General features: G+C 37.4%; 2 protein-coding genes across 2 annotated transcripts in view; one reads left to right on the top strand and one right to left on the bottom strand.

Annotated features, from left to right (window-relative positions):
• LOC129003408 (protein HIRA homolog) overlaps positions 1-13,425 on the top strand; it is a 38,555-nt gene extending 25,130 nt beyond the window's left edge. The window contains exons 12-19 of the mRNA XM_054431700.1: positions 587-794; positions 1,885-2,002; positions 2,790-3,050; positions 6,663-6,759; positions 9,502-9,630; positions 10,426-10,577; positions 11,676-11,767; positions 12,673-13,425. Coding sequence (XP_054287675.1) covers positions 587-794; positions 1,885-2,002; positions 2,790-3,050; positions 6,663-6,759; positions 9,502-9,630; positions 10,426-10,577; positions 11,676-11,767; positions 12,673-12,786 — 1,171 coding nt within the window. The 3' untranslated portion in view covers positions 12,787-13,425. The remainder of the gene's footprint in view (positions 1-586; positions 795-1,884; positions 2,003-2,789; positions 3,051-6,662; positions 6,760-9,501; positions 9,631-10,425; positions 10,578-11,675; positions 11,768-12,672) is intronic.
• A 4,631-nt stretch (positions 13,426-18,056) lies between these two features.
• Positions 18,057-19,558, bottom strand: LOC129002741 (uncharacterized). The gene has a single exon (XM_054430768.1). It carries the CDS (start codon positions 19,360-19,362, stop codon positions 18,112-18,114), a length of 1,251 nt encoding a protein of 416 aa, XP_054286743.1. The 5' UTR covers positions 19,363-19,558; the 3' UTR covers positions 18,057-18,111.
• Between the last annotated feature and the right edge of the window lie 805 nt (positions 19,559-20,363).

The following is a 20,363-nucleotide window of genomic DNA, read 5'->3' on the forward strand; positions in this document are numbered from 1 at the left end:
TTTCCATCACTCTAAAAGCCTTCTTTTTATCTGGTTTTCCTGAAGACATATTTTCTAGAATTTCTTCTCTCACAAACCGAACGTTGGCCAAAAGCACTTCTTCAAAGTGATTGAAATGTTTTTATTGTTGTTTAGTTTAGTTCCTTCGTTTCTATTCACAGGTTTTTATCAATGCTTAGGCTTTTAATTATAAATCAAATCATAAATTGTTCTCTTTTCACAAACTATCTCGTTTTTTTAGAGCTTCAAAGACTTGATATTGGTTTAAGATAGAAATTTTTACCACTCACAAGTCTTAACCAATTTTAATACTACTTACTTTGTCACTTTCTATTTTTAAATTTAATGAAATTCATCAGTTTGTTAATTAAGTATAAAATACATCAAGGAGGAAGAAATTGATATACAACTAACTAACATACCTAGGAAAATATTTTCATTTAGTAGATAGCAGACAACAATTTTTTTCTGTGCTACCAACTGAAACTCGTTCCGTTGATTTCGTATCCATTACTTCCTCAATGTAATCGTGATCGTAAGACAAGTTCTCTTTTTTTTAATTATCAAGTATGAATGATGCATCTAGGTTGATAGAAGATGCGCCTAGTGTCCAAAAGCCAGTTGCCCCGTTTAAGCGTAATTTGGACAAGACACTGACTGCTATTAGCAAGCGGCCGGCCAAGCTGGCGGGGGCCGGGACAGCTGCAAGCGGGGCCGTGTGTCAGGCGGCACCAGCAGCAGGAGAGTCTCTAACACTGCCTTGTCCTCAACTACGGCCAATCACACGATATTTTGTGAGTATCAACATTGACCTTGGTTTAAGTATAGACCAGCCTTTGAGCTGTGTAATATAATGTAGGATTTAATTACTCACACTATTCTTGTCAGACAGTTCGAAGATTTTATTCAGGACATGTATTGGTGTTAGAAACCCAACATCGGTTTCAGGTACTTTGGAAGTTCTTCAGTTAAAAACATTGTCGTATTAGAATAAAAAATACAGTAGACCCCTTAACCGACCTCGCATTAACCGATAATCGGATTATCCGCCCTCGCTCGTGAAATATTACAGTTTGTTTTAACTGACCTTGTTTCGAAAGCAGTTCGGTTTAAACCACCGCTTTCTAGGAAACTCAGCATTTCCGCTCCCACGCTCGGCGATGGGAACAATACGCTTAACTTCACAGGATGTTACAGACTAAAATAAACCTGTACCTATTGTAACAAAATGGTTGCTTATACTGCATATTTATAACAATAATTTCTGTACTGTTTTACGATGGATTTGGAAAGCATCAATTAATATTAGGCCTACTAAAGGTATTAAAATAGGAATTTTTATTGACTCTTGCTTAAAATACCTAATAGTTAATTCCACTGAAAGTATTTTACTTTACCGTGTTTGGGTTTATTTGTGACATTTCTATCGTCAATACTTATGGCGAACTGAAAAATGAAGAATAAAATGATAAAAGGAATTAAGAGTAGGCCTAGTTTATTTTGTAAATAGTACACGCAGGACTTTAGAATAGTGATTGTAAAATTCCAAATGAATAGCACTTCATTTTAACCGTTTTAACCAGCCTTTTGAGTTATCCGACCTAGGTCTGGTTCCGTTATGGTCAGTTAAGAGGGTGTCAACTGTATCGTGATATTTCAGTCCATAGAGCCAAAACCCCCCGGACTGGAGCTGTTATAGGACCAGGTCCTCTTCAGCCGTCATATTGGATAAACACTTTGTACTTACGTAGGTACAATAAATGAAAAACATTAAAACAATTTACATAAAATGTACAACAGGCCTGTTGGTAAAATATTTGCCCAAAATTTGAGTAGGAAGTTAACCTTTTAGTACAAAGTTTTATCACTCGGGGAATTTTACAGATACCAGGATCGTCCAAGTGTCTTCTGATAGAGAACGAGTCTTGTTTGAGTCCATTTGGACGACTGACACAAGTCAAGCTGAAAATGGCTGAACGACTGCTGTGGGAAACAGTGCTAGGTCAGTTCACTCGCACTATGTATTAATTTTTAGATGTACTTATTGATGAGTTTGATAAAGTATAACTTAACTACAATTTCGTTGTCTTCAATCTGTGTGTAATTTAAATGTTCATCTTGTGCTCATGTGCATTAATAGTTCCATTACTGTTAAGGACAGCCATCTGTAATGAAGTCCACAAGTTAGCTGTAAAATTACAAGGGAAATTCCTAAAATGTTGTATCTAATTGCGACTGTGGAAACCTTACTTTTACTTATATATCTTTAAAATGTTCTTTTTGTTGAATAACATTATTTCAACGGATGACTAAAATCATCGGATGGTTGGTTACGGAAATATTGAGTTGTTCACAGTCAGCCTAATGTGTACTTAAAAAACCTTCCAAATCCCAAAAGTTGGGAAACGGTACTGTTTATGTTTTGTCTGTAAGAATCAACTAGGACCGAAGACTCAAAAAATCCAAGGGGGAAAAATTATTATAATATCAGATAGTAAAATAATTTTAAGGGATAGAAATAAACTAGATCTGAGAAAATTGAAGTCAAGGAGTTAAAAGAAAAAGATATACAAAATTTGCTTATCGGTGTGAAAAAGCACAGATTTTCTGTAGAAAAGTAGACTAGTGGAATTTTTTCTAATAACTTAAGTGTTTATTGTGTATTATGTAGCTGCTGGACTCTAATTTTCTCAGGCTAGATGAACTCTATCCTTCTTCCATAAATTCCCTAACCAACATCTTATGAAAAATTATATTTTAAGCTAATGTTCATTTGTTCAATGTTGCAGGCAGTGTGGTGTGTGTGTACGCAGCCAACCCCACGCTAGTGGTGCTGGGCTGTGCGGACGGCACAGCTCATGTGTACGACACAGTGAGTGGCGCCCGTGTGATCCCTGCTGTGATGCTAGGCGCTGCCCCGGTGCACGTGGCGCTCTCTGGTGCCAAACTGCTGTGTATCTCTGGCGCCGGGCTGATGAGCGTTTGGTGTATGCAGAAACGCACCAGTCTGGTCAGTGACGTCAGTGTGCGACCTATCATGTCTGGTGCAGGTACGAGAATTGTTTGTTATGTAAACAAACATGGTTGTGTCGATATTCTGACCTTAGCCATCCAACTTTCCCTGTGGACAACCACTTTTGCTTTCTTTGTTTCTACGCAGAACGCTTTAGTTACCTGCACTTTAGGTTGTTACCAGAGACTGAAGATGGGTTTTGATGAGAACTCAAAATATAACTCCACATTTTTTTAGTAATTGTGTATAATTTTAATTTAATGAATAGTAACCAACAAACCAAGAATAACATTGATAATGCCATCGCGAAAAAAACATACTGGAATGAATTACCTGCACTTATACGTTCCCGTTCTTTTTCTGCACACTACGTATTTTGTTAACTCTTCACACCTATATACCTCTCTGCTACCCCACCCCAAACGACTTAGTTGTAGTGTGAATATCGCTTTATCTGATTCTCAACAACTTTGTGTTTTTTATACTTTATCTGTTATTTTTTATGTTATTCGTAAAAATGATTTAAAAGTGGGGAATGGTATCAATAAAATACAAAAGATATTCTGGATTTTGCAGTAATCCCAGAAGTCGACCATGATGTCTTCACGACTGCAGATGTAACACTATTACCTCTAGTTTGGCTTGACTGAAAATATCAGACTGGCTCACCTCTGGTTATAAAAAAATTGTCTATATCGTTAGACCTTCATTTACTTTTGATATGGGGATAAATACTATAAAAAAAAACAAACTTAAAGCCTTGAATAGTTTTTACAATGGAGAAACTGTTTTAATCCATTGATTTGTAACATGTTTACATTAGTGTTTTTCTGTGCTCTCACTCATCAAGACCTGTTTAAAGATAAACGACACTTGTATTGTACTTTAAACATCGACCTTTCCTTGCTTTGTAATTCTACATTATTCAGGGTTGCCACCAGCCATGAAAACCTTGAAACGCGTGAATTATGCGTGAATTTAGGTGACCATGAAAAAGTGCGTGAATTATGCGTGAATTTCGTCATTGGACCATGAATTCTCAAAATCATTATTAACAATTCAGCCAAAACCCCTAAATGTGCTGAATCAAATACTCCGTATTAAAACCATTCTCGAAATGAACACCGAGATAAAACGTCAAAGTGGGAGTGTCGAGATAAAAAATTTTGTTGCCATGCCACGAACAGAAACGATTGCGTAGTTTATTCAAGGTCAAATCCGATCGTAACCGACGTCAGCCGAGTAGTCTAGAGATGGGAATTATCGTTGTTTTCCGGCAACGGTTATAACGATAACGCAGCTGCCCAATAACGTGTTGCGGCAACCTATTATTTCAATAACGATTGCCAACTCGTTGCCGTTGCCGCTATAAACCGTTGTCCGCCGGTCGGTGTTGCGGCGTTCAGTTATCATTGTCGGTTGATCAGTTCAGTTTTCAGTTGTCGGGAGTCGGGCGTTGCCGCGTTGTCCAGACAGGATGCGTTATTCTAGTTCGTTTCAGAAGTTATCGTTGCTCTGGTAGCGTTGCGGCAACGGCACTAATGGCAATGCATGTTTTCGTTTTCGTTGTCGCGCGGCTTTCCTGCAACATTGTGTAGATAGATACGTTATTATAATAACAGGGAGTTCTCCACAACGTGTTGCCGCGATAACGTTGCCGTGACCGCAACACTGTTATTCATCCTGTTATGTTATAACGCCCATCCCTACCGAGTACCGATCTACCGATAAAATCGATGCTTTCGGAGCTAAAACATCGATCACATCGATGTTTGTTCCGAGTTTCTCGTCTGGTCTAAATAAACCAACACAGCCAATTAACCTAAAACCAATACAATTCAGTTACGGAAAACATCAATATTTCATTACTTTTGTTGGCCTAAAAGACTGATGTAACAAACCAAATCATCGGTTCGGTAATCTACCATCGATGTAAACAAATAACTTCGAACATCGATAGAAAAGACATCGATGTTTCGAAAACATCGACAATCGGAATTGATGCTCGCTCGCTCGCTCTCCTCTAATCTCTACTCTCAACTCAACAGTCTCAGTTCGTGTGGAAGGAAATACAGAGTAACCATAACCTAAAAGTTTTAAACTGATCTGAAACTTAGAATAGAAACGAGTCAAACGTTTGAAGTAGTGGTGGACACTGGACAGGACAGTAAGATCACTTGTTGCACTCGTGATTCAGTTTTGTGCTTCTTATAATTGATTACCCAACACTCAGTGGAACAAGTGTTCAGATTAAATATTTTTTATTACTGATATATTATACTTCCGATACTTTACAACGTTAAAATAAGAAGTACCTTGCCTTGCCATAAAGGTCAAAATGGCTTGCGCCGGCTGGAACTTAATCGTCTTCTGTGTTTGTTTTGGTCATATTATGTCGTCATTTCAAACTACTGTCAGTGTTGAGTAAATGTGTTACAACGTGAGATTAAGTTTATTTATTTAGTCCTGAAGTCAATATTGTGCTGAAAAATGGTGATTTCGTTCTGAGGAAGGTAAATGTGGTAAATGTTTTGTTGAAGCATAATAACTAGGTGTTTTCAGTCAATACGAATCTAACTAATGAGATGTAAATTTAATTAAATAATTGTTTTAACTGTGATTTAAACCTGTGTAGGCAAAAAATAATGTATAAACTGATCCAATCTGAAGAAACATCCTCCTAACTAAGTTTATTTTAACATTTTCTGTAATGTAATTAATTATTTTTTTATTACTTAATGTAAGTTAGCCTATGTCTAAACTTACATACATTCCATAACTTTTGTTTCGTTCTTAGCTTTAACTAAATATTTATTTACATAATCTTACCTTTTTAGACTGTTTTTATCAGTCAGTTGGTAACCTTTAATCTTCTCAATAAATAAAAGTTGGTTCAGGCCTAACTTAGCCTAGATTCAGCTTTGGATTACTGTACAATGTAGGCTAGTCTACTGTGTTACAGTATAAAGTAATAAAGTGCATGTGCGTTTTAGTAGGCCTAGATATGGCCCATTACTAAGTTAACCGTTTCTTGATCATGTTCTTAACATTTGTTTTTATAGTAGCCTATTATCTTAATTTGATGTTTAGACAGTAAAGTTCTAGGCCATTGCTGGATTAACTAAGTTAAACCTTTTATGTTTGGATGCAATGTTTTTTAGGTTAGGCCTAGACCTAACTACCAATCCGACTTATTTTTTTATTTATTATTTCTTCTAACGTTTGAATTTATCATTAGGCCTATGATGTTGTTAAATCAGATGTTTCAATTTTTTTTAATAATTAGGCCTACATCGTATTATTACACACAAGATTTTTATTAATATCTTTTTTCATCTGTGATTTTACTTTTTTAGACTGGATAAATTATATTAAATTCTTATTTTTAACTCTAAAATAAACGCATGAAATGTGTTTTATTTGATAGTAGCACACAAAACTATATATTGTCGATAAATTAATGTACAATTCTGAACTAGGCAACACTTTTTTATGGTGAAATTGTGCGAGCATATACCCCATGAATTTTTCAAAACTACCAATGAAAACCTTGAATTATGCATGAATTTTTTTATCTCACCTTGGTGGCAACCCTGATTATTGCAAAAGTGGTAATTTTATTATAACCTTGTCTTATTATTTCACGCAGGTCGCATCAACCGATGCTCCGTGACACAGGCAGGTGTACCAACAGTTGTGTTGGACTCAGGACGAGCTTTCATGTACTCACTTGAGTTTAAGACCTGGTAAGGCTTTTTTTTGTTGAAATATTTTTGTGTCACTAACAATTTACAAACAAGTTGAACACCTTTAAGTCCTTTTATTTTTTACACTGTATACACAATGTCTTAAATGGATAGTATCATTGACTATACACAGAATAAACTTCCCATGTAATGTAAAAGTTTTTGCCAAAAATCGTGGTGCAATCTGTTGACATGGTCACCAACTAATGACAATATTTTGTGTTAATTATTGATAAATCAATCAGCTGTTTGCTATGATACTGCGTTGGTTTGAATTAATACTAGGGGCCCACAGCAGCACTTTCACCTCCGTTGTAATTTGGCCTTAACCATTCCCTATGCTGTGGTCCATTCCTAAATACTCTCCTTTGTAGTCCCAGCCTTTCTCTAACAATACAATTTCAACACTGCATTACCATTCTAACCTAAAAACAGGACGCTAAAATTAGGGATGGACGGGATTGAATTTTTAGTTCGGGACGGGACGGGATATTTTTTCCTTCCCGATTTTCGGGACGGGACGGGACGGGATTTTTTTCTGTGCATAATAAGAAAGTCTTGAGTATTGCAGTTACCAAAAAAGGCATACGAAATCAATCTTTACCGTTTGTGGCACTGATCAATAAAAACAAAAAATGGGTAACAATTTTTCAGGTACCTATAGAAACTTGTGACTCGCGGTCGAAAGGACTCGCGGTCACGGGGTGATCGTCGGTATGACTCGCGGTCACGGCATGATCGTCGGTATGACTCACGGTCACGGCGCGATCGTCAGTATGACTCCGCGGTCACGGGGTGATCGTCGGTATAACTCCGCGGTCACGGGGTGATCGTCGGTATGACTCGCGGTCATAGCGCGATCGTCGGTATGACTCCGCGGTCACGGCGTGATTTTCGGTATGACTCCGCGGTCACGGCGTGATTGTCGGTATGACTCCGCGGTCACGGCGTGATCGTCGGTATGACTCCGCGGTCATGGCGTGATCGTCGGTATGACTCCGTGGTCACGGCGTGATCGTCGGTATGACTCGCGGTCACGGCATGATCGACGGTATGACTCACGGTCACGGCACGATCGTTGGTATGACTCCGCGGTCACGGGGGTCCGCGGTCACGGGGTGATCGTCGGTATGACTCGCGGTAACGGGGTGATCGTCGGTATGACTCGCAGTCATAGCGCGATCGTCGGTATGACTCCGCGGTCACGGCGTGATCGTCGGTATGACTCCGCGGTCATGGCGTGATCGTCGGTATGACTCCGTGGTCACAGCGTGATCGTCGGTATGACTCCGCGGTCACGGCGTGATCGTCGGTATGACTCCGCGGTCACGGCGTGATCATCGGTATGACTCCGTGGTCACGGCGTGATCGTCGGTATGACTCCGCGGTCACGGCGTGATTGTCGGTATGACTGCGCGGTCACGGCGTGATCGTCGGTACGACTCTGCGGTCACGGCATGATCGTCGGTATGACTCCGTGGTTATGGCGTGATCGTCGGTATGACTCCGCGGTCAAGGCGTGATCATCGGTATGGCTCCGCGGTCACGGCGCGATCGTCGGTATGACTCCGCGGTCACGGCGCGATCGTCGGTATGACTCCGCAGTCACGGCGTGATCGTCGGTATGACTCCGTGGTCACGGCGTGAGCGTCGGTATGACTCTGAGGTCACGGCGCGATCGCCGGTATGTCTCCGCGGTCACGGCGTGATCGTCGGTATGACTCCGTGGTCACGGCGTGAGCGTCGGTATGACTCTGAGGTCACGGCGCGATCGCCGGTATGTCTCCGCGGTCACGGCGTGATCGTCGGTATGACTCCGTGGTCACGGCACGATCGTCGTTATGACTCCGTGGTCACGGCGCAATCGTCGAAACGACTTCGTCTCCTGGGTTCGCGGACCTATCGCTCGCAATAGCGGCGTCATCGGCACTCGCGAAGCGGCAAAATCGCCGAAAAATTCCCGAAATTTCGGGACCCGTCCATCCCTAGCTAAAATCAATAAACAGACAAATACGCAATGTTTACATCAGCTGGTATATTTAACAGCTTATAGAAACACTGTACCAGTACTTCCATTAGAAAATGACTGGATCTTTACGGCCTGTGGGCAGAGCAGGGGTAATTTTTGACACTTTTGATATTTTCCCCACCGTCCTTGGACCTTAAACTTTAAAATAAATCCTCAACAGCCATGCTACCTTTTTCCTAGCTCGAGATATTTCGTGGGGACCGATTCGCTTACAGAATTACATATATAGATTTAACCCAATACACTAGTATAATCGGGTGAGATAGTCCTGAACGTCATCTATATTCTTGGCTTCAAATTTGTATATCACATGGGAAGTCTTTTATAGAGGTTAGAAAGCTAGCTGGCTCTACTTGTGTAATCAACTTGCTGAAGTATCTTGATTTCCACCAACATTTATGCCACTATATCACTATGAAATTTAAGCTGGAATGTATAGTTTGTAATAGGTAATCCAGTTAGTTGTTGTTGCGAATTTAGTGACAAGAACTTTGTACTCCTACAAAGGCAACAGTTAAAGCAGTCAATTTATCCTCTACTCTTATAATTATCACCAAGATTTGTTAATGTCAATTAGCTATTGTAATCTATTGAGTAATGTAATCTATTGGTCGGGTAATCTACTAACTATACAAACTATGATCGAGGCCACCGCACATTAGGCTACAGTATTGATCAAGTAATGTATATTTCATGGACGTGTTTCTGTGCAGGATGAGAATGGCTGACAATAAAGATGCGGCTGTGCTCAACACACAGAAGTCGTTCCAGTCTGCGTGGCAGAGTCTTCCTGACAACGGAACTGTGCCACTACGTACAGCTCAGTCATACTGTCATAACAGGTAATCATATTATTACTAGAGACAGCAACACCACCCATGTGCTTATTTTAAGCTGAATATTAGTGTTTTTAGCAGAGTGTAATCAAATGAGATGATCTGTGAAGCTTTGTTGCTGAATAAGAACAGCTGTTACATTAGACAGGCTGTTTTTGAAAGCCAAATGATCATGGATACCTGGATCCTGTTTTGAACAATCAAAAAGCTTGTAATTTGTCTTGGGATTAAAACAGCAGCCTATTGATGGTAGGCAAACACTAAACAACTCAGCTGTTTTCCAATAAAATTAACAATTATTATGCCGGTTTTATCTTGCCAATTTAAGAAATATTCTGAGTGAAATGCTTGGATAAAGTATATATATTGTAATTATGGGATATAGAGTGCAAGAACCTAGATTTTAAGGAGTTTTGACCCAACTGTTAACAAATGTCTTATCATACGTTCTTACTTACTATCAGACCTGAATACAACTCTCTCCTACTCAAAAACTGTCGGTGACAGTAAAATATTCAAACCTATTCTGTTAATTGTGAAAAAAAATTTTTTTTTTTGTAATGATATAACTACCAACAAATTTGATTTAGGCTAGGTTAGGTTTGAATCAAACACATAACCTAAATTTTCAATTGTGTATTGTTCCATACAAATTATATAGTGGTGAACAGAAAAAGTCCAAATATTCTAATTTTTGTGTACACAAAGTATTGTATTTCATCCGCCCAAGTGAAATTTTTCCCATATAGGTTGAGGTAAGCCTGCTATCCTCTATATTAACGTGAATGTTTTGTGTGACAGTTTGGAGCGAAGTCTGATGCATCGTCAAGACAACACCGGTGTTTGTACGCAGGGTTATCTGGAGGAGCAGCTTGTGATATGTAGAGCACTAGCGTCCGCCACGGAGTATCGCTTCTGGCTCACAACCTACGTCCGCTTCCTGTTACAAGACGGTCAGTTTACGTACTTAGCTTGAAAATTGTGTTGTCCTTTGTGGAAACTTTAACTTTTCACTCTACCGTGTAACTTCATTTTTTATTTTGGCTGTAATACTAACAGAACTCAGACAAACATAGTAAATTGACATCTCAGCCATCACAATTTTATCTTCACCAGATAAAGATACCAGCTCCACCTGGACCAGCACCAGCTGTACCCAGCTGTGTGTGATACCAGCTGTATACTCAGGGTGAATCAGACATTTTTTCGTTGGGTAAACATATTGGGTTACATGGTTTTTTGCCGGTGGAATTTTTTGGATGCGATGAAACAGAGATTGTTATTTGAAATGCTTTATGAGAAAGCAGTCCAAACCTATGTGTTTTGTTGATGTGTCGGGAATCGAACCCGTCTCCTGCAATTAAGCTCGAGACGCTAACCACTAGGCTAGTAACACTCACATATTGATATACCAAGTAAAGTTTCTGTAATTATATAAGAATTTGTTTCACAATCTATTAACATATTTTAAACATAAACCTCAGAATCATCCTACATACACACACACCTAAATAGGACTAATTTAAAAGTAACCTCAGTTGGTTTCAAGTGATGCAACTTTTGATAGATATAATCTATATTTTCCATCAATATCCTTTATTTGGTATGCATTTGTTTGGTTTTAGTTTCTTCCTTTAATAGTTTTTTAGTGTTTCACTCATGTCCGAGTATTAGGTGAATATCTAATTTTTGGCTCGGCACTTACGATTTTCACTTTCCAATTATGAGTATAACGAGGAGCCGCCCCGATTTTTTCCCTTACCAAAGGTGGCAACCCTGAAGTATATTAAGTCAGAGATGAAATATTCTTCCATCCAAAGAAATTTTTCATTTATTTTGTTTTACTATTAGATGTATACATAATATCAACATTGATGGGGCCTTAAGATTTAGATATAGCTTGACCTATGATGACCCCTTTTTATCACTTCTGACCCAGTGAAAATTGAAATAAAAGAGTTAGATTAAGTCATTTTCCAAGATTGTAGTGCTGCTTTTTCCCTTTATATTTTCTCCACATTCCCCATTGTTTTATTGTTTTCGTGTTACAGGCCTGGAAAGTAGGCTGCGACTGATCTGTGAGACACTGATGAGAGAGGCCTGTGAGTCTGATCCCAACTGTCTCTGGAACCCGACCCCTCTGGTAAGTGTGAAATCAGCTAGGAAACACAATGTCACCCTGTCAAATGCTAAGTGTTTTCTAGGTTGGGGCAATGACACACTTGCCCAAACACAACCAACACCAGTAATTGAATATTTCGTAATGGACCATCGGGTCTAGGAGCGAGCTGATCTAGTAAGAGAGCATGGGAATTTGGTCTCCAAGGTCCAGCTGGTTCAAATCCCACAAATCACGAATGGATTATGTCAAAGCCTTAAGTAAATTAAATAATTATCCTGTGCTAGGCCTGGTCACAATCAATTGTGACTCGAGCACTACCTTTTACTTAACCCAACCAATATCAACTTTTCAAACAAACAGTGCACTCCTGCATTGTTCCATGTGGTTTGGTGATAACTTTAGTAACGTAATATCACAGTTAGTTTTTGTGTCTTACGATGAGAGTTTTATAGTAATTAAAGAGAAGCCTAGCTTCATGTTAACATAGTTGAATCAGTTGAATTAATTTCAGTGTTTTTTTAAAATCATAATTGATGTTTTTTTTTTTAGTTTAAAGTGTATTTGTCACACATTCATGTTAATATGTCAGGGTCAGGAGTTACGTTTCTTCCAGTTTTGGTTGCTTAATCAACATTTTGTTACCATTTGTAATTTTTCTAACCTTAACCAGTCAATAAGTAAAGAATTTTTGTGTATGGGTTTTGCAATTTGGGATTTGATTATTATGTTTCGGTTTATTACTAAGGTCCAGATTTGAACCATCAAAAAGCTGCTGAATTTGTTCGTAATCAAACTGGATTTCTATAATCTTTTGTATCTTGCTTCTTATCTCAACCAAAATCTTATAGAGGGTATGTTTGATCAATAACTGTACATTGATTAGATTGTTTATTTCTCATTCCCTTTCCATGCCTTATGTCTTCCAGGGAATTGATCGAATGACGTTACTAAGAGAGGTTCTCAACGAGATGGCTTCCAGTCCGCAAGCACAAAGACTGTACACGGAGTTTAACGAGCAACTTCAGTCTTCCATTACTTGAACACCTGATCTCATTTATGCATTACTCGTCTTGTGATATCAGTTTAGCTTTAAGCTTGTCATACTGCCAACAATGTGTGTGCAACACAAAATTTAGTAGATGAAGTAGAATAAATACTATGTGACTTGCACAGTCAACAATGAATGAAGTACAATGTTAAGTTAGGCTTAGTGTATTTTCTTTGCCATACCTTTCAGGTATACATTAGATATTTTTTTAACTGGCTATTTTCATCATGAAAATTGTGTTTGCTCTGTGAGTAGTGTATTTTATCTTGAAATTAGTGAATTCATTTGACCAATATCAGTTTCTAAATCAATAGTTAGTGGAGCTATGAATATTTCTATTTTTATAACGTATTTACTATAATAATTTTTCTACTCGCTATTTTAATCCTGAAACTAGTTTTTTTGCTCTTTGAGTAGTGAATTATTTAAAACAAGTGAAGTTTTATAGTTGCTGACAAACGTGTATCTCAAACAATAGAAAGTCAGGATGTAAGTAATTTTATTTTGATAATTCATTGAATGAAATTAAAGTATTTCTGTTACCTAATAAAATAAATAGGATATAGTTTTGTATTTATTATACTAATAAAACTGTCTACCATCAGTGATGTGTTAGTTAATTTATGTATGAGAAAATTAAACATGATTTTAAATTGAATTGTTTAGATATTTCCTTAAACCTTTGACATACTAAACTAGATAAAATTATTTTTATATATCATGTTGAAATAGTTGCCAATTTTAGGATTAATAATATTGGTATAATCTGTCAAAGTGTGCTGCTGTTGATTTTTTTTTTCAAACAAACTTTAGTCTATAATTATTTCAAAACTAAAATAGCAACTTATTATGAGCATAGCATCTTTTATGTGTCCATTATGTATCTATAACTTTTCAAATACTCTATAACTGCCATAGCTGCACATTCCGCTATGTTTTTTAATTTTTTTACTAATAACACTGACTTAAGCCGTTTCATGTAAATGGAATGTCTCCTACTCCAACATCCAAAGCCAATGGCAAAACTAACGTCATAGTTACCATTTGGAGCTAAACATCTTGTCCTATCCCAAGTGTGATTTTAAACTAAAAAATATAATCTTGCAAGAATAAAGGCTCATGCATGGTTGCCACCTTTTGTTAGGTATCGGGATGTGCCCTCCCTCCCCCTGGATTAACATAAGCTCATAAGCATAAACTCGGGCATAAGGGAACGTGCCGACAGAATCGGAATGGGTGGCAACCCCAGGATCATAGCAAGCCAAATTCACTTAATAAAAACTTGTTCTAATTATTCCTTTGCTTTAAACCTACACTTTGGACTTTTTAGTTTTAATAAATTTTATGTGTCTGAGCAATTCTGGTAAGCTTAGTACTAACAACTGATAAGTGCTTGAGAATAAAGGAATTTTAATTTCTGGAGCCATGAGTGCTAAGAATGGTCCAAAAACATCTTATAACTTAGTGAAACCTCTTTACAATACGGGAAATAGTACACTGCCATAATTGTATGAAATAATGCAATGAAAATTTGTGCTAATCTAAATTTGTAATTTATGTTGAATAAACAAACTTTTTACAAAGTCGAACTAATAGAATGACTTATTATGAGCTATAGCAAATATGACCCATCACCCATGTCAGCAACAAAAAATTAGGAGATAGAAGTTTAGACTCTAGCGCATTCTGTGACTGTCTCACAACGATTTTGAGTAATACAAGGTCCATTCAGAAAGCAAGATATGTTTCTGTCTGACGCTGATTGGACTTACTAGTACAAACATGGTTCACCTCCTTGATGACTCTTGCTGTAACATTGGAAGTGTTTTTGTTCTGCCCAATGTCACAATATTAAAGTTTTAAATGTGTGCTGCATTTGAAATATCCACTCTGGGTTGCGGTCTTTAATACAGTTTTGTTGGCCACTAACTTAAAAGTTAAAACCCATAAAAATCCATCATGTAGCGTACAGAAAGAACGTAATAAATTAAAGTTCTGTCCAGACATGGTGATTTCAGTTTAAAAATGGGAAAACAAAAGTTGACACCAATAATTTTGTTTTTGCATTGCAATGCCTTAAAACCTCTAACTCCAAATTGTGCATAAGATCTTATTCAGTCATTCATTTGTTCTAATGGGAGATTTTCCCTCAATCCTACAGTCCAGTCCTTGCTCCGAGTGACTTTTACTTCCGTCCCAAAATTAAGGGTTGGTTTAGCAGCACACCATTTTTATTAGAGTGAGGAGCTCCAATGATGTGTCTATTGGTGGCTCGTCTTGCAGGTAACAGAATTCTAAAAAAAAGGAATTTCAAAGCTCATCCAGTGCTTATAAAATTTGTTTGACATTACAGTATGTAAAAAAGTATTATTTTGGTCGCTCTTTCAAATGTATGGTTAAAAAATGGTCTTGTAAAAACGTTTTATTGTATTCCAATATATTCCATACTTTCTGAAAGTAGTACCTTTTACCAAAAAAAAATGCTTCAACATTGTAATTCAATTTACAAACATTTAAGATTTTATTAATAACCTTAAAATTCAGTATAAAAATGTCTTTGTTCTTTGAGCAATATCTTTTATGACGTATGTCATCGCTCGTGTCCGAATTCTGCCGGACCAACTCCTGCCAACTGTATTGCTATTGCTATTAATTGCTTGTTAAAATAGATAACTTAAGATGGGTTCCACAACGTCTTGCTGTGTAGAATGGTGTTATTTGTCTACTGTTGTATTAATGTAACTATTATAATTATGCAACAGTAGCATCGGCAGACGACAGCCATCTTATTTTTGCCGGCAAAATATTGTTTATTTACTCCTAAAAAGTTCTTACTGTAAGTGTTGTGTGTGCCCATTTTCATCACGAAATTAATGCACTATTTAACAAAAATTATATTTCCCGAGAATTGGTAGGAAAATATAGTTCCACCCAGAGCATAAAATATTACGTCAAATCTTTATGCAGTGTGATACATTAAATATATTCCGTTCACAGTTCATTCAATTCTAAACGGTGGCCTAACCACTCACACAAATCATGATCTACAAAACTAACGTTTGCAGTTCCTAGAAGCGCTGCATTTACGGTGGCTGGGTTTTTAAAAGCCAAACTCCGCATTACTATTGCCAACCCCATAGACCACATTGGTTCATAAAATACAGGACATTTTGATAGATTGACTAGGTTGGTAGCACTGCTGCACTGAATCTGCACACGACCACAGACTGACCTTGACATCAATAAAAGCAAATAACAGGTGATTCGATCGCCTTCGCCGTGACATAACAAAGGATATTAAAGTTAACCCTGAAATACTCTCTTGTCATTCTGGTCTCTAAAATAATTATTTCGTTTGAAAGACTTAATTTTAGTTGGCATACCATTTATATATTTATTTGGTTACTTTACCATACAAGTATTAAATTATTTATTTGGGGATTTAGCATAGGCGTATCAGATTAATCAAATCAATTATTAAATTTCAGTCCATCTTGAACTTGACTCACAAAATGACTGACCATCGGCATCAGTATTTTTAATAGTAAAAAATTCACACCATGTACATTTATGTTTAATTTAGAAAATTTATATTATCTGCTTTGCATTTCATTTAGATAAAACTACTGGAACATAATGTACCATGAACTTAACAGATTAGTTAGAAATATTCCACAATATGCTGTTTGCGGTTGGGACCCTTATTTTATGTTTTCACTTGATGTTTTTTTGGTTCAGACCTTGAAGTTCCCAAGATGGACATTAATTCGTAATAAAAATAAATGGTCTCCATGTCAATACAAGGATATGAGCAAAATTTTTACATGAATACATTTAACTTACACTGTTTACATTGCAAAAAGTTTAAACCTATTTTATTCTGACAGTTTCACAGATGCCGATTAGTTAAACTAAAATAGGTAGTTACATAGGTAGTTTGGTGAAAATGCTGTGATCAAAGAGGGCATCGTTGCCGTTTTTCTACAGAAAGTAATGTTTAGGAATTAAATCGTTTTTTCGTTCTCACCTTCGTTATCGATGCGAAGTAAGCCTACTATAATTCAATAAATAAATGTCATACTGCAACTCAAAACAAATTCCTATAGTACAAACAAAATATAATTAAAGATGGCCGTCGTATGTAGATCAGGGTTCTAGTGAAGTGGAAAAGCAAATTCAGACTTTATTTAAAGACCCGGATGTTTATTTTGTCATTTGTTTTGTGGCTTTCCGAGACTTAAGATAAGGTTTGTTGCACTTAGGCTCTGACTTTTGGAACTTAAATTACCTTATCTCACAGTCAAGATAAGATCAAGAACCATGACGAAAGATCGTAACTAAAACTGTATTCAAACTAATTAAACTAGACTCCATTTTACTTTATTACTGTTCATACAAACCCATTATCGAGTCAATTCCATTCAAAATAATTAATTTCACAACATTTTTAATTTACAATGCCGTATTGAAATACAACGCAGTCTGTCAGATTTTGCAAAAAATCATTAAATTGTAGTTTTATTTCGTCAACGCATTTGAAATATATTTGATACATTTTTTAACCCAATTTGGGTTTTGCAGATCATATTTCCGAGTTTTATTCAGTTGTTATTTACAACAAAAAAATCACTGATAGTAATTTAAACCGGTTTGAACAGGTCCCGGTATTACAAACTCAGCTGAGAAAGCATTAAATAGCTTATCTATGCCTTTGTGTAGACAAAAAATTCATAATACCGGTAGGTATTCAGGTAATAAAACCTTAAAGACGATAAGAGAGCAACACTTCTGTAGAATTTACTGCGAATTCAAAAATGCGGAACCATCACAGAAATATACTTATTTATGGCCTATGATGGCAATTTGATACTTCACTTATTACATTTGAGCGTTCGTTTAGCGATCGTTTTCCACCAGATTTACTTCAAATTTAGTCTGGACCTCCCCTTTCTGATATAGGTTAAGGCCCGTAGGGGCTTCTTGGATAAGAAAATTCCTACTCCGATATAATTAAAGGTATTTTATCTCAAAAATGTCGCAATTACATTGACAGCAATAGAATAGTTCAAACATTAAAACGAAAAAAAAAAACCATGTTAGGGTATTTTCCATCTTTTCAGCGCTTTATTTATTTAATTCATAATTTATATACATTTTTATTTCAATTCAAAATTTTTAAATTTGCTCCACATAATCGTATATGACATCGGTATGATGTGGGGTCTAGATGTTTTGGGATTATTAAATATATACAAATTATTTTGCTTAACAATTACATTTAATAGCTTCAGTGATACACAAATAAACTTACTGATAACTATTCCTTGTAGTCTTTCAAGAAAGGATGGTCCAATGTCAAACAACCTCTTAGCACCAACTCTTCGACCATGTTCCTGAGCAGCTCCGTCCCCTCGTCACCTCCTAGCTTGGCGTTGAAGTCACCTACCTCCTCCAGGGTGAGGTCTTGCATAGCCTCCATGTCCATGGCCTCGCCCCATAGCATCATGGGGAGAAAGAACGATACGTGGGCGAACCCGTAAATAGCCTTGAGTCTCAATTCTTGTTGCAGCGTCGCCAAGGACGGTACCATCACGTCACGTGATGTTTCAGCCACGGCTGAGGTCAACGAGGAATGGTAGCGACTCAGCAGAAAGTCCCAGTGAGCATCCCTTGCCGCAGAAGTTGAGTTCATCAACAGGAAGAACGCGATGTCTACCGCAGGCGAGGCGTAACGCGCTGTAGCCACGTCGAAGAACCTGACATCCACAGGGACCTCTGGCTCTGAGGAGTACTTGAACAGCATGTTGTTCCTACAGAAATCTCCGTGACAAAGAACAGCCGTTGGTTCCTCAGGAGCTACCAACTCCTTCATGAATCCCACAACACCTCCTGGGCGATCTAGTCGTGAGAGCAGACGACGCAGTACCTTCTCGTGTTTACCTGCGGTGATCAAGGGGTCCATTGCACGGTGGAAGCACTTCCGGATAGTAGTGTCTCCCCAACCTGGCCTCATCTCGTCCCATGACGTTTCCTTCAGTTTTGCGACCATTTCGTAAAATTTCGTGGGGTTGTCCTTTTTCGCGACGTACGAAAGAGCGTGGAACCTCCCGAGTTTTTCCATCGCTAGTTGTAAATGTTGGATGTCTAGGAACACTTTTTCCGTTGTTAACTTGAACCCTTTTGGTCTTAAGTCCTCGATAATTATAACGTCTTTATCCGGGTCAACTATCGTAGCCACTCCGTAGTAAAATGTAGGAAACGTGTTTTCGCAAATGTAATTTTTATTAATAACCGGAAGAAGATCGCCGTACATAAAAATCTCGTTGAAAAACTGGACATTGGTATTAAGCTCTTTTCTTATATTTTCGTCTACCGGTTCAAATTTAACCACTAATGGAAGTTTAATGTTGGCATCTTCTTTTTTCACTGTCGCGGTAAGAAAAAATACACTAGATTGGAAATTGTCTTGCGCTTCGTATTTCTTGTCGAACTCACAGTCAACGAAAGTTGATCCTTTCTTGTTGAATGCCACGGGTAAAATAACTTCTTTCAAAATCGTTTCCGACATTCCGAATAGGATCAGTCAACACTCTACGTATAAATCCTTCCACTACACCACCAGTACTCACTCGCTACACTGTTGATGACTGCTTCAGTTTTCAGTTGAAAGAACCACACGACACGGTGCTGACCGACTGACAAAAACGGAGAAGGACGGACAAACGTGACAACGCACGGCGACTGCCCGAACCCGAGCCCGATGCCCGACTGCCGAGTGCCGACTGCCGAGCCGACTGTAGGACTGTACAGTTACAACACTACAACAGTACTACGTGTACGTACAAGCATGATGGTAGTGGTAGTGGTAGTGTGTGTATAGCGTATTGGAGTGGCTGCACTGTGTCTGTCAGAGCGACAATCTCAGTGTAGCCAACCTTCCGTAATAAAACACATGTCCCCTTTAACCTTAAACGAATATAACAATCACCATATATAATTTATTATAGAAACTACGCTTTCCATGCAAATTCTTAAAAACTTTTTAAAATTAAAAAGCTATGTCTGAGAACAGTCTTCTGATGATGAAAATAGAATCGTTTGTCTACGTAAACTTATTATTTTTTTTGTAAATATGATTAATAATCATGGTTTAAAATACATTTTAGTTGCCATTGGGTAATTAAAGTATACCTTTTAGCGAATTTCCCATATAGGGAATAAGCTATTACCGTAGTACTCATGGTAAGACCTGGACGCGGGACCGATTTTTTATTTCGTTTCGAGGTCCCTAGAGGCCAAAAACACCATCCGTTCAAATTCATATATATATATATATATATATAAATAAAGATTAAACATTAATAAACTTAGTACCCAAGTAAAATTATTTATTAAAATATTTACTGACTATAGTTTCGGCTCTAAGGCCATTTTCAAAGTAAACAAAAATCAAAATAAGATATGTAAATAAATAAATAACATATGATATTATAAAACTTTTCTAACTTGTAACATAATTTTGTCTTCATTGATTAATTTATATACTATATGATGTGTTGTACTTATTTT

The sequence above is a fragment of the Macrosteles quadrilineatus genome, unplaced genomic scaffold (assembly GCF_028750875.1).
Source record: "Macrosteles quadrilineatus isolate MER2022 unplaced genomic scaffold, UCM_ALF_1.0 Scaffold_9__3_contigs__length_116548681, whole genome shotgun sequence".
Lineage (NCBI taxonomy): Eukaryota > Metazoa > Arthropoda > Insecta > Hemiptera > Cicadellidae > Macrosteles > Macrosteles quadrilineatus.

Excerpts from the sequence above, each read along its gene's own strand:
- LOC129002741 (XM_054430768.1), bottom strand. The coding sequence starts at position 19,362 with ATGTCGGAAACGATTTTGAAAGAAGTTATTTTACCCGTGGCATTCAAC.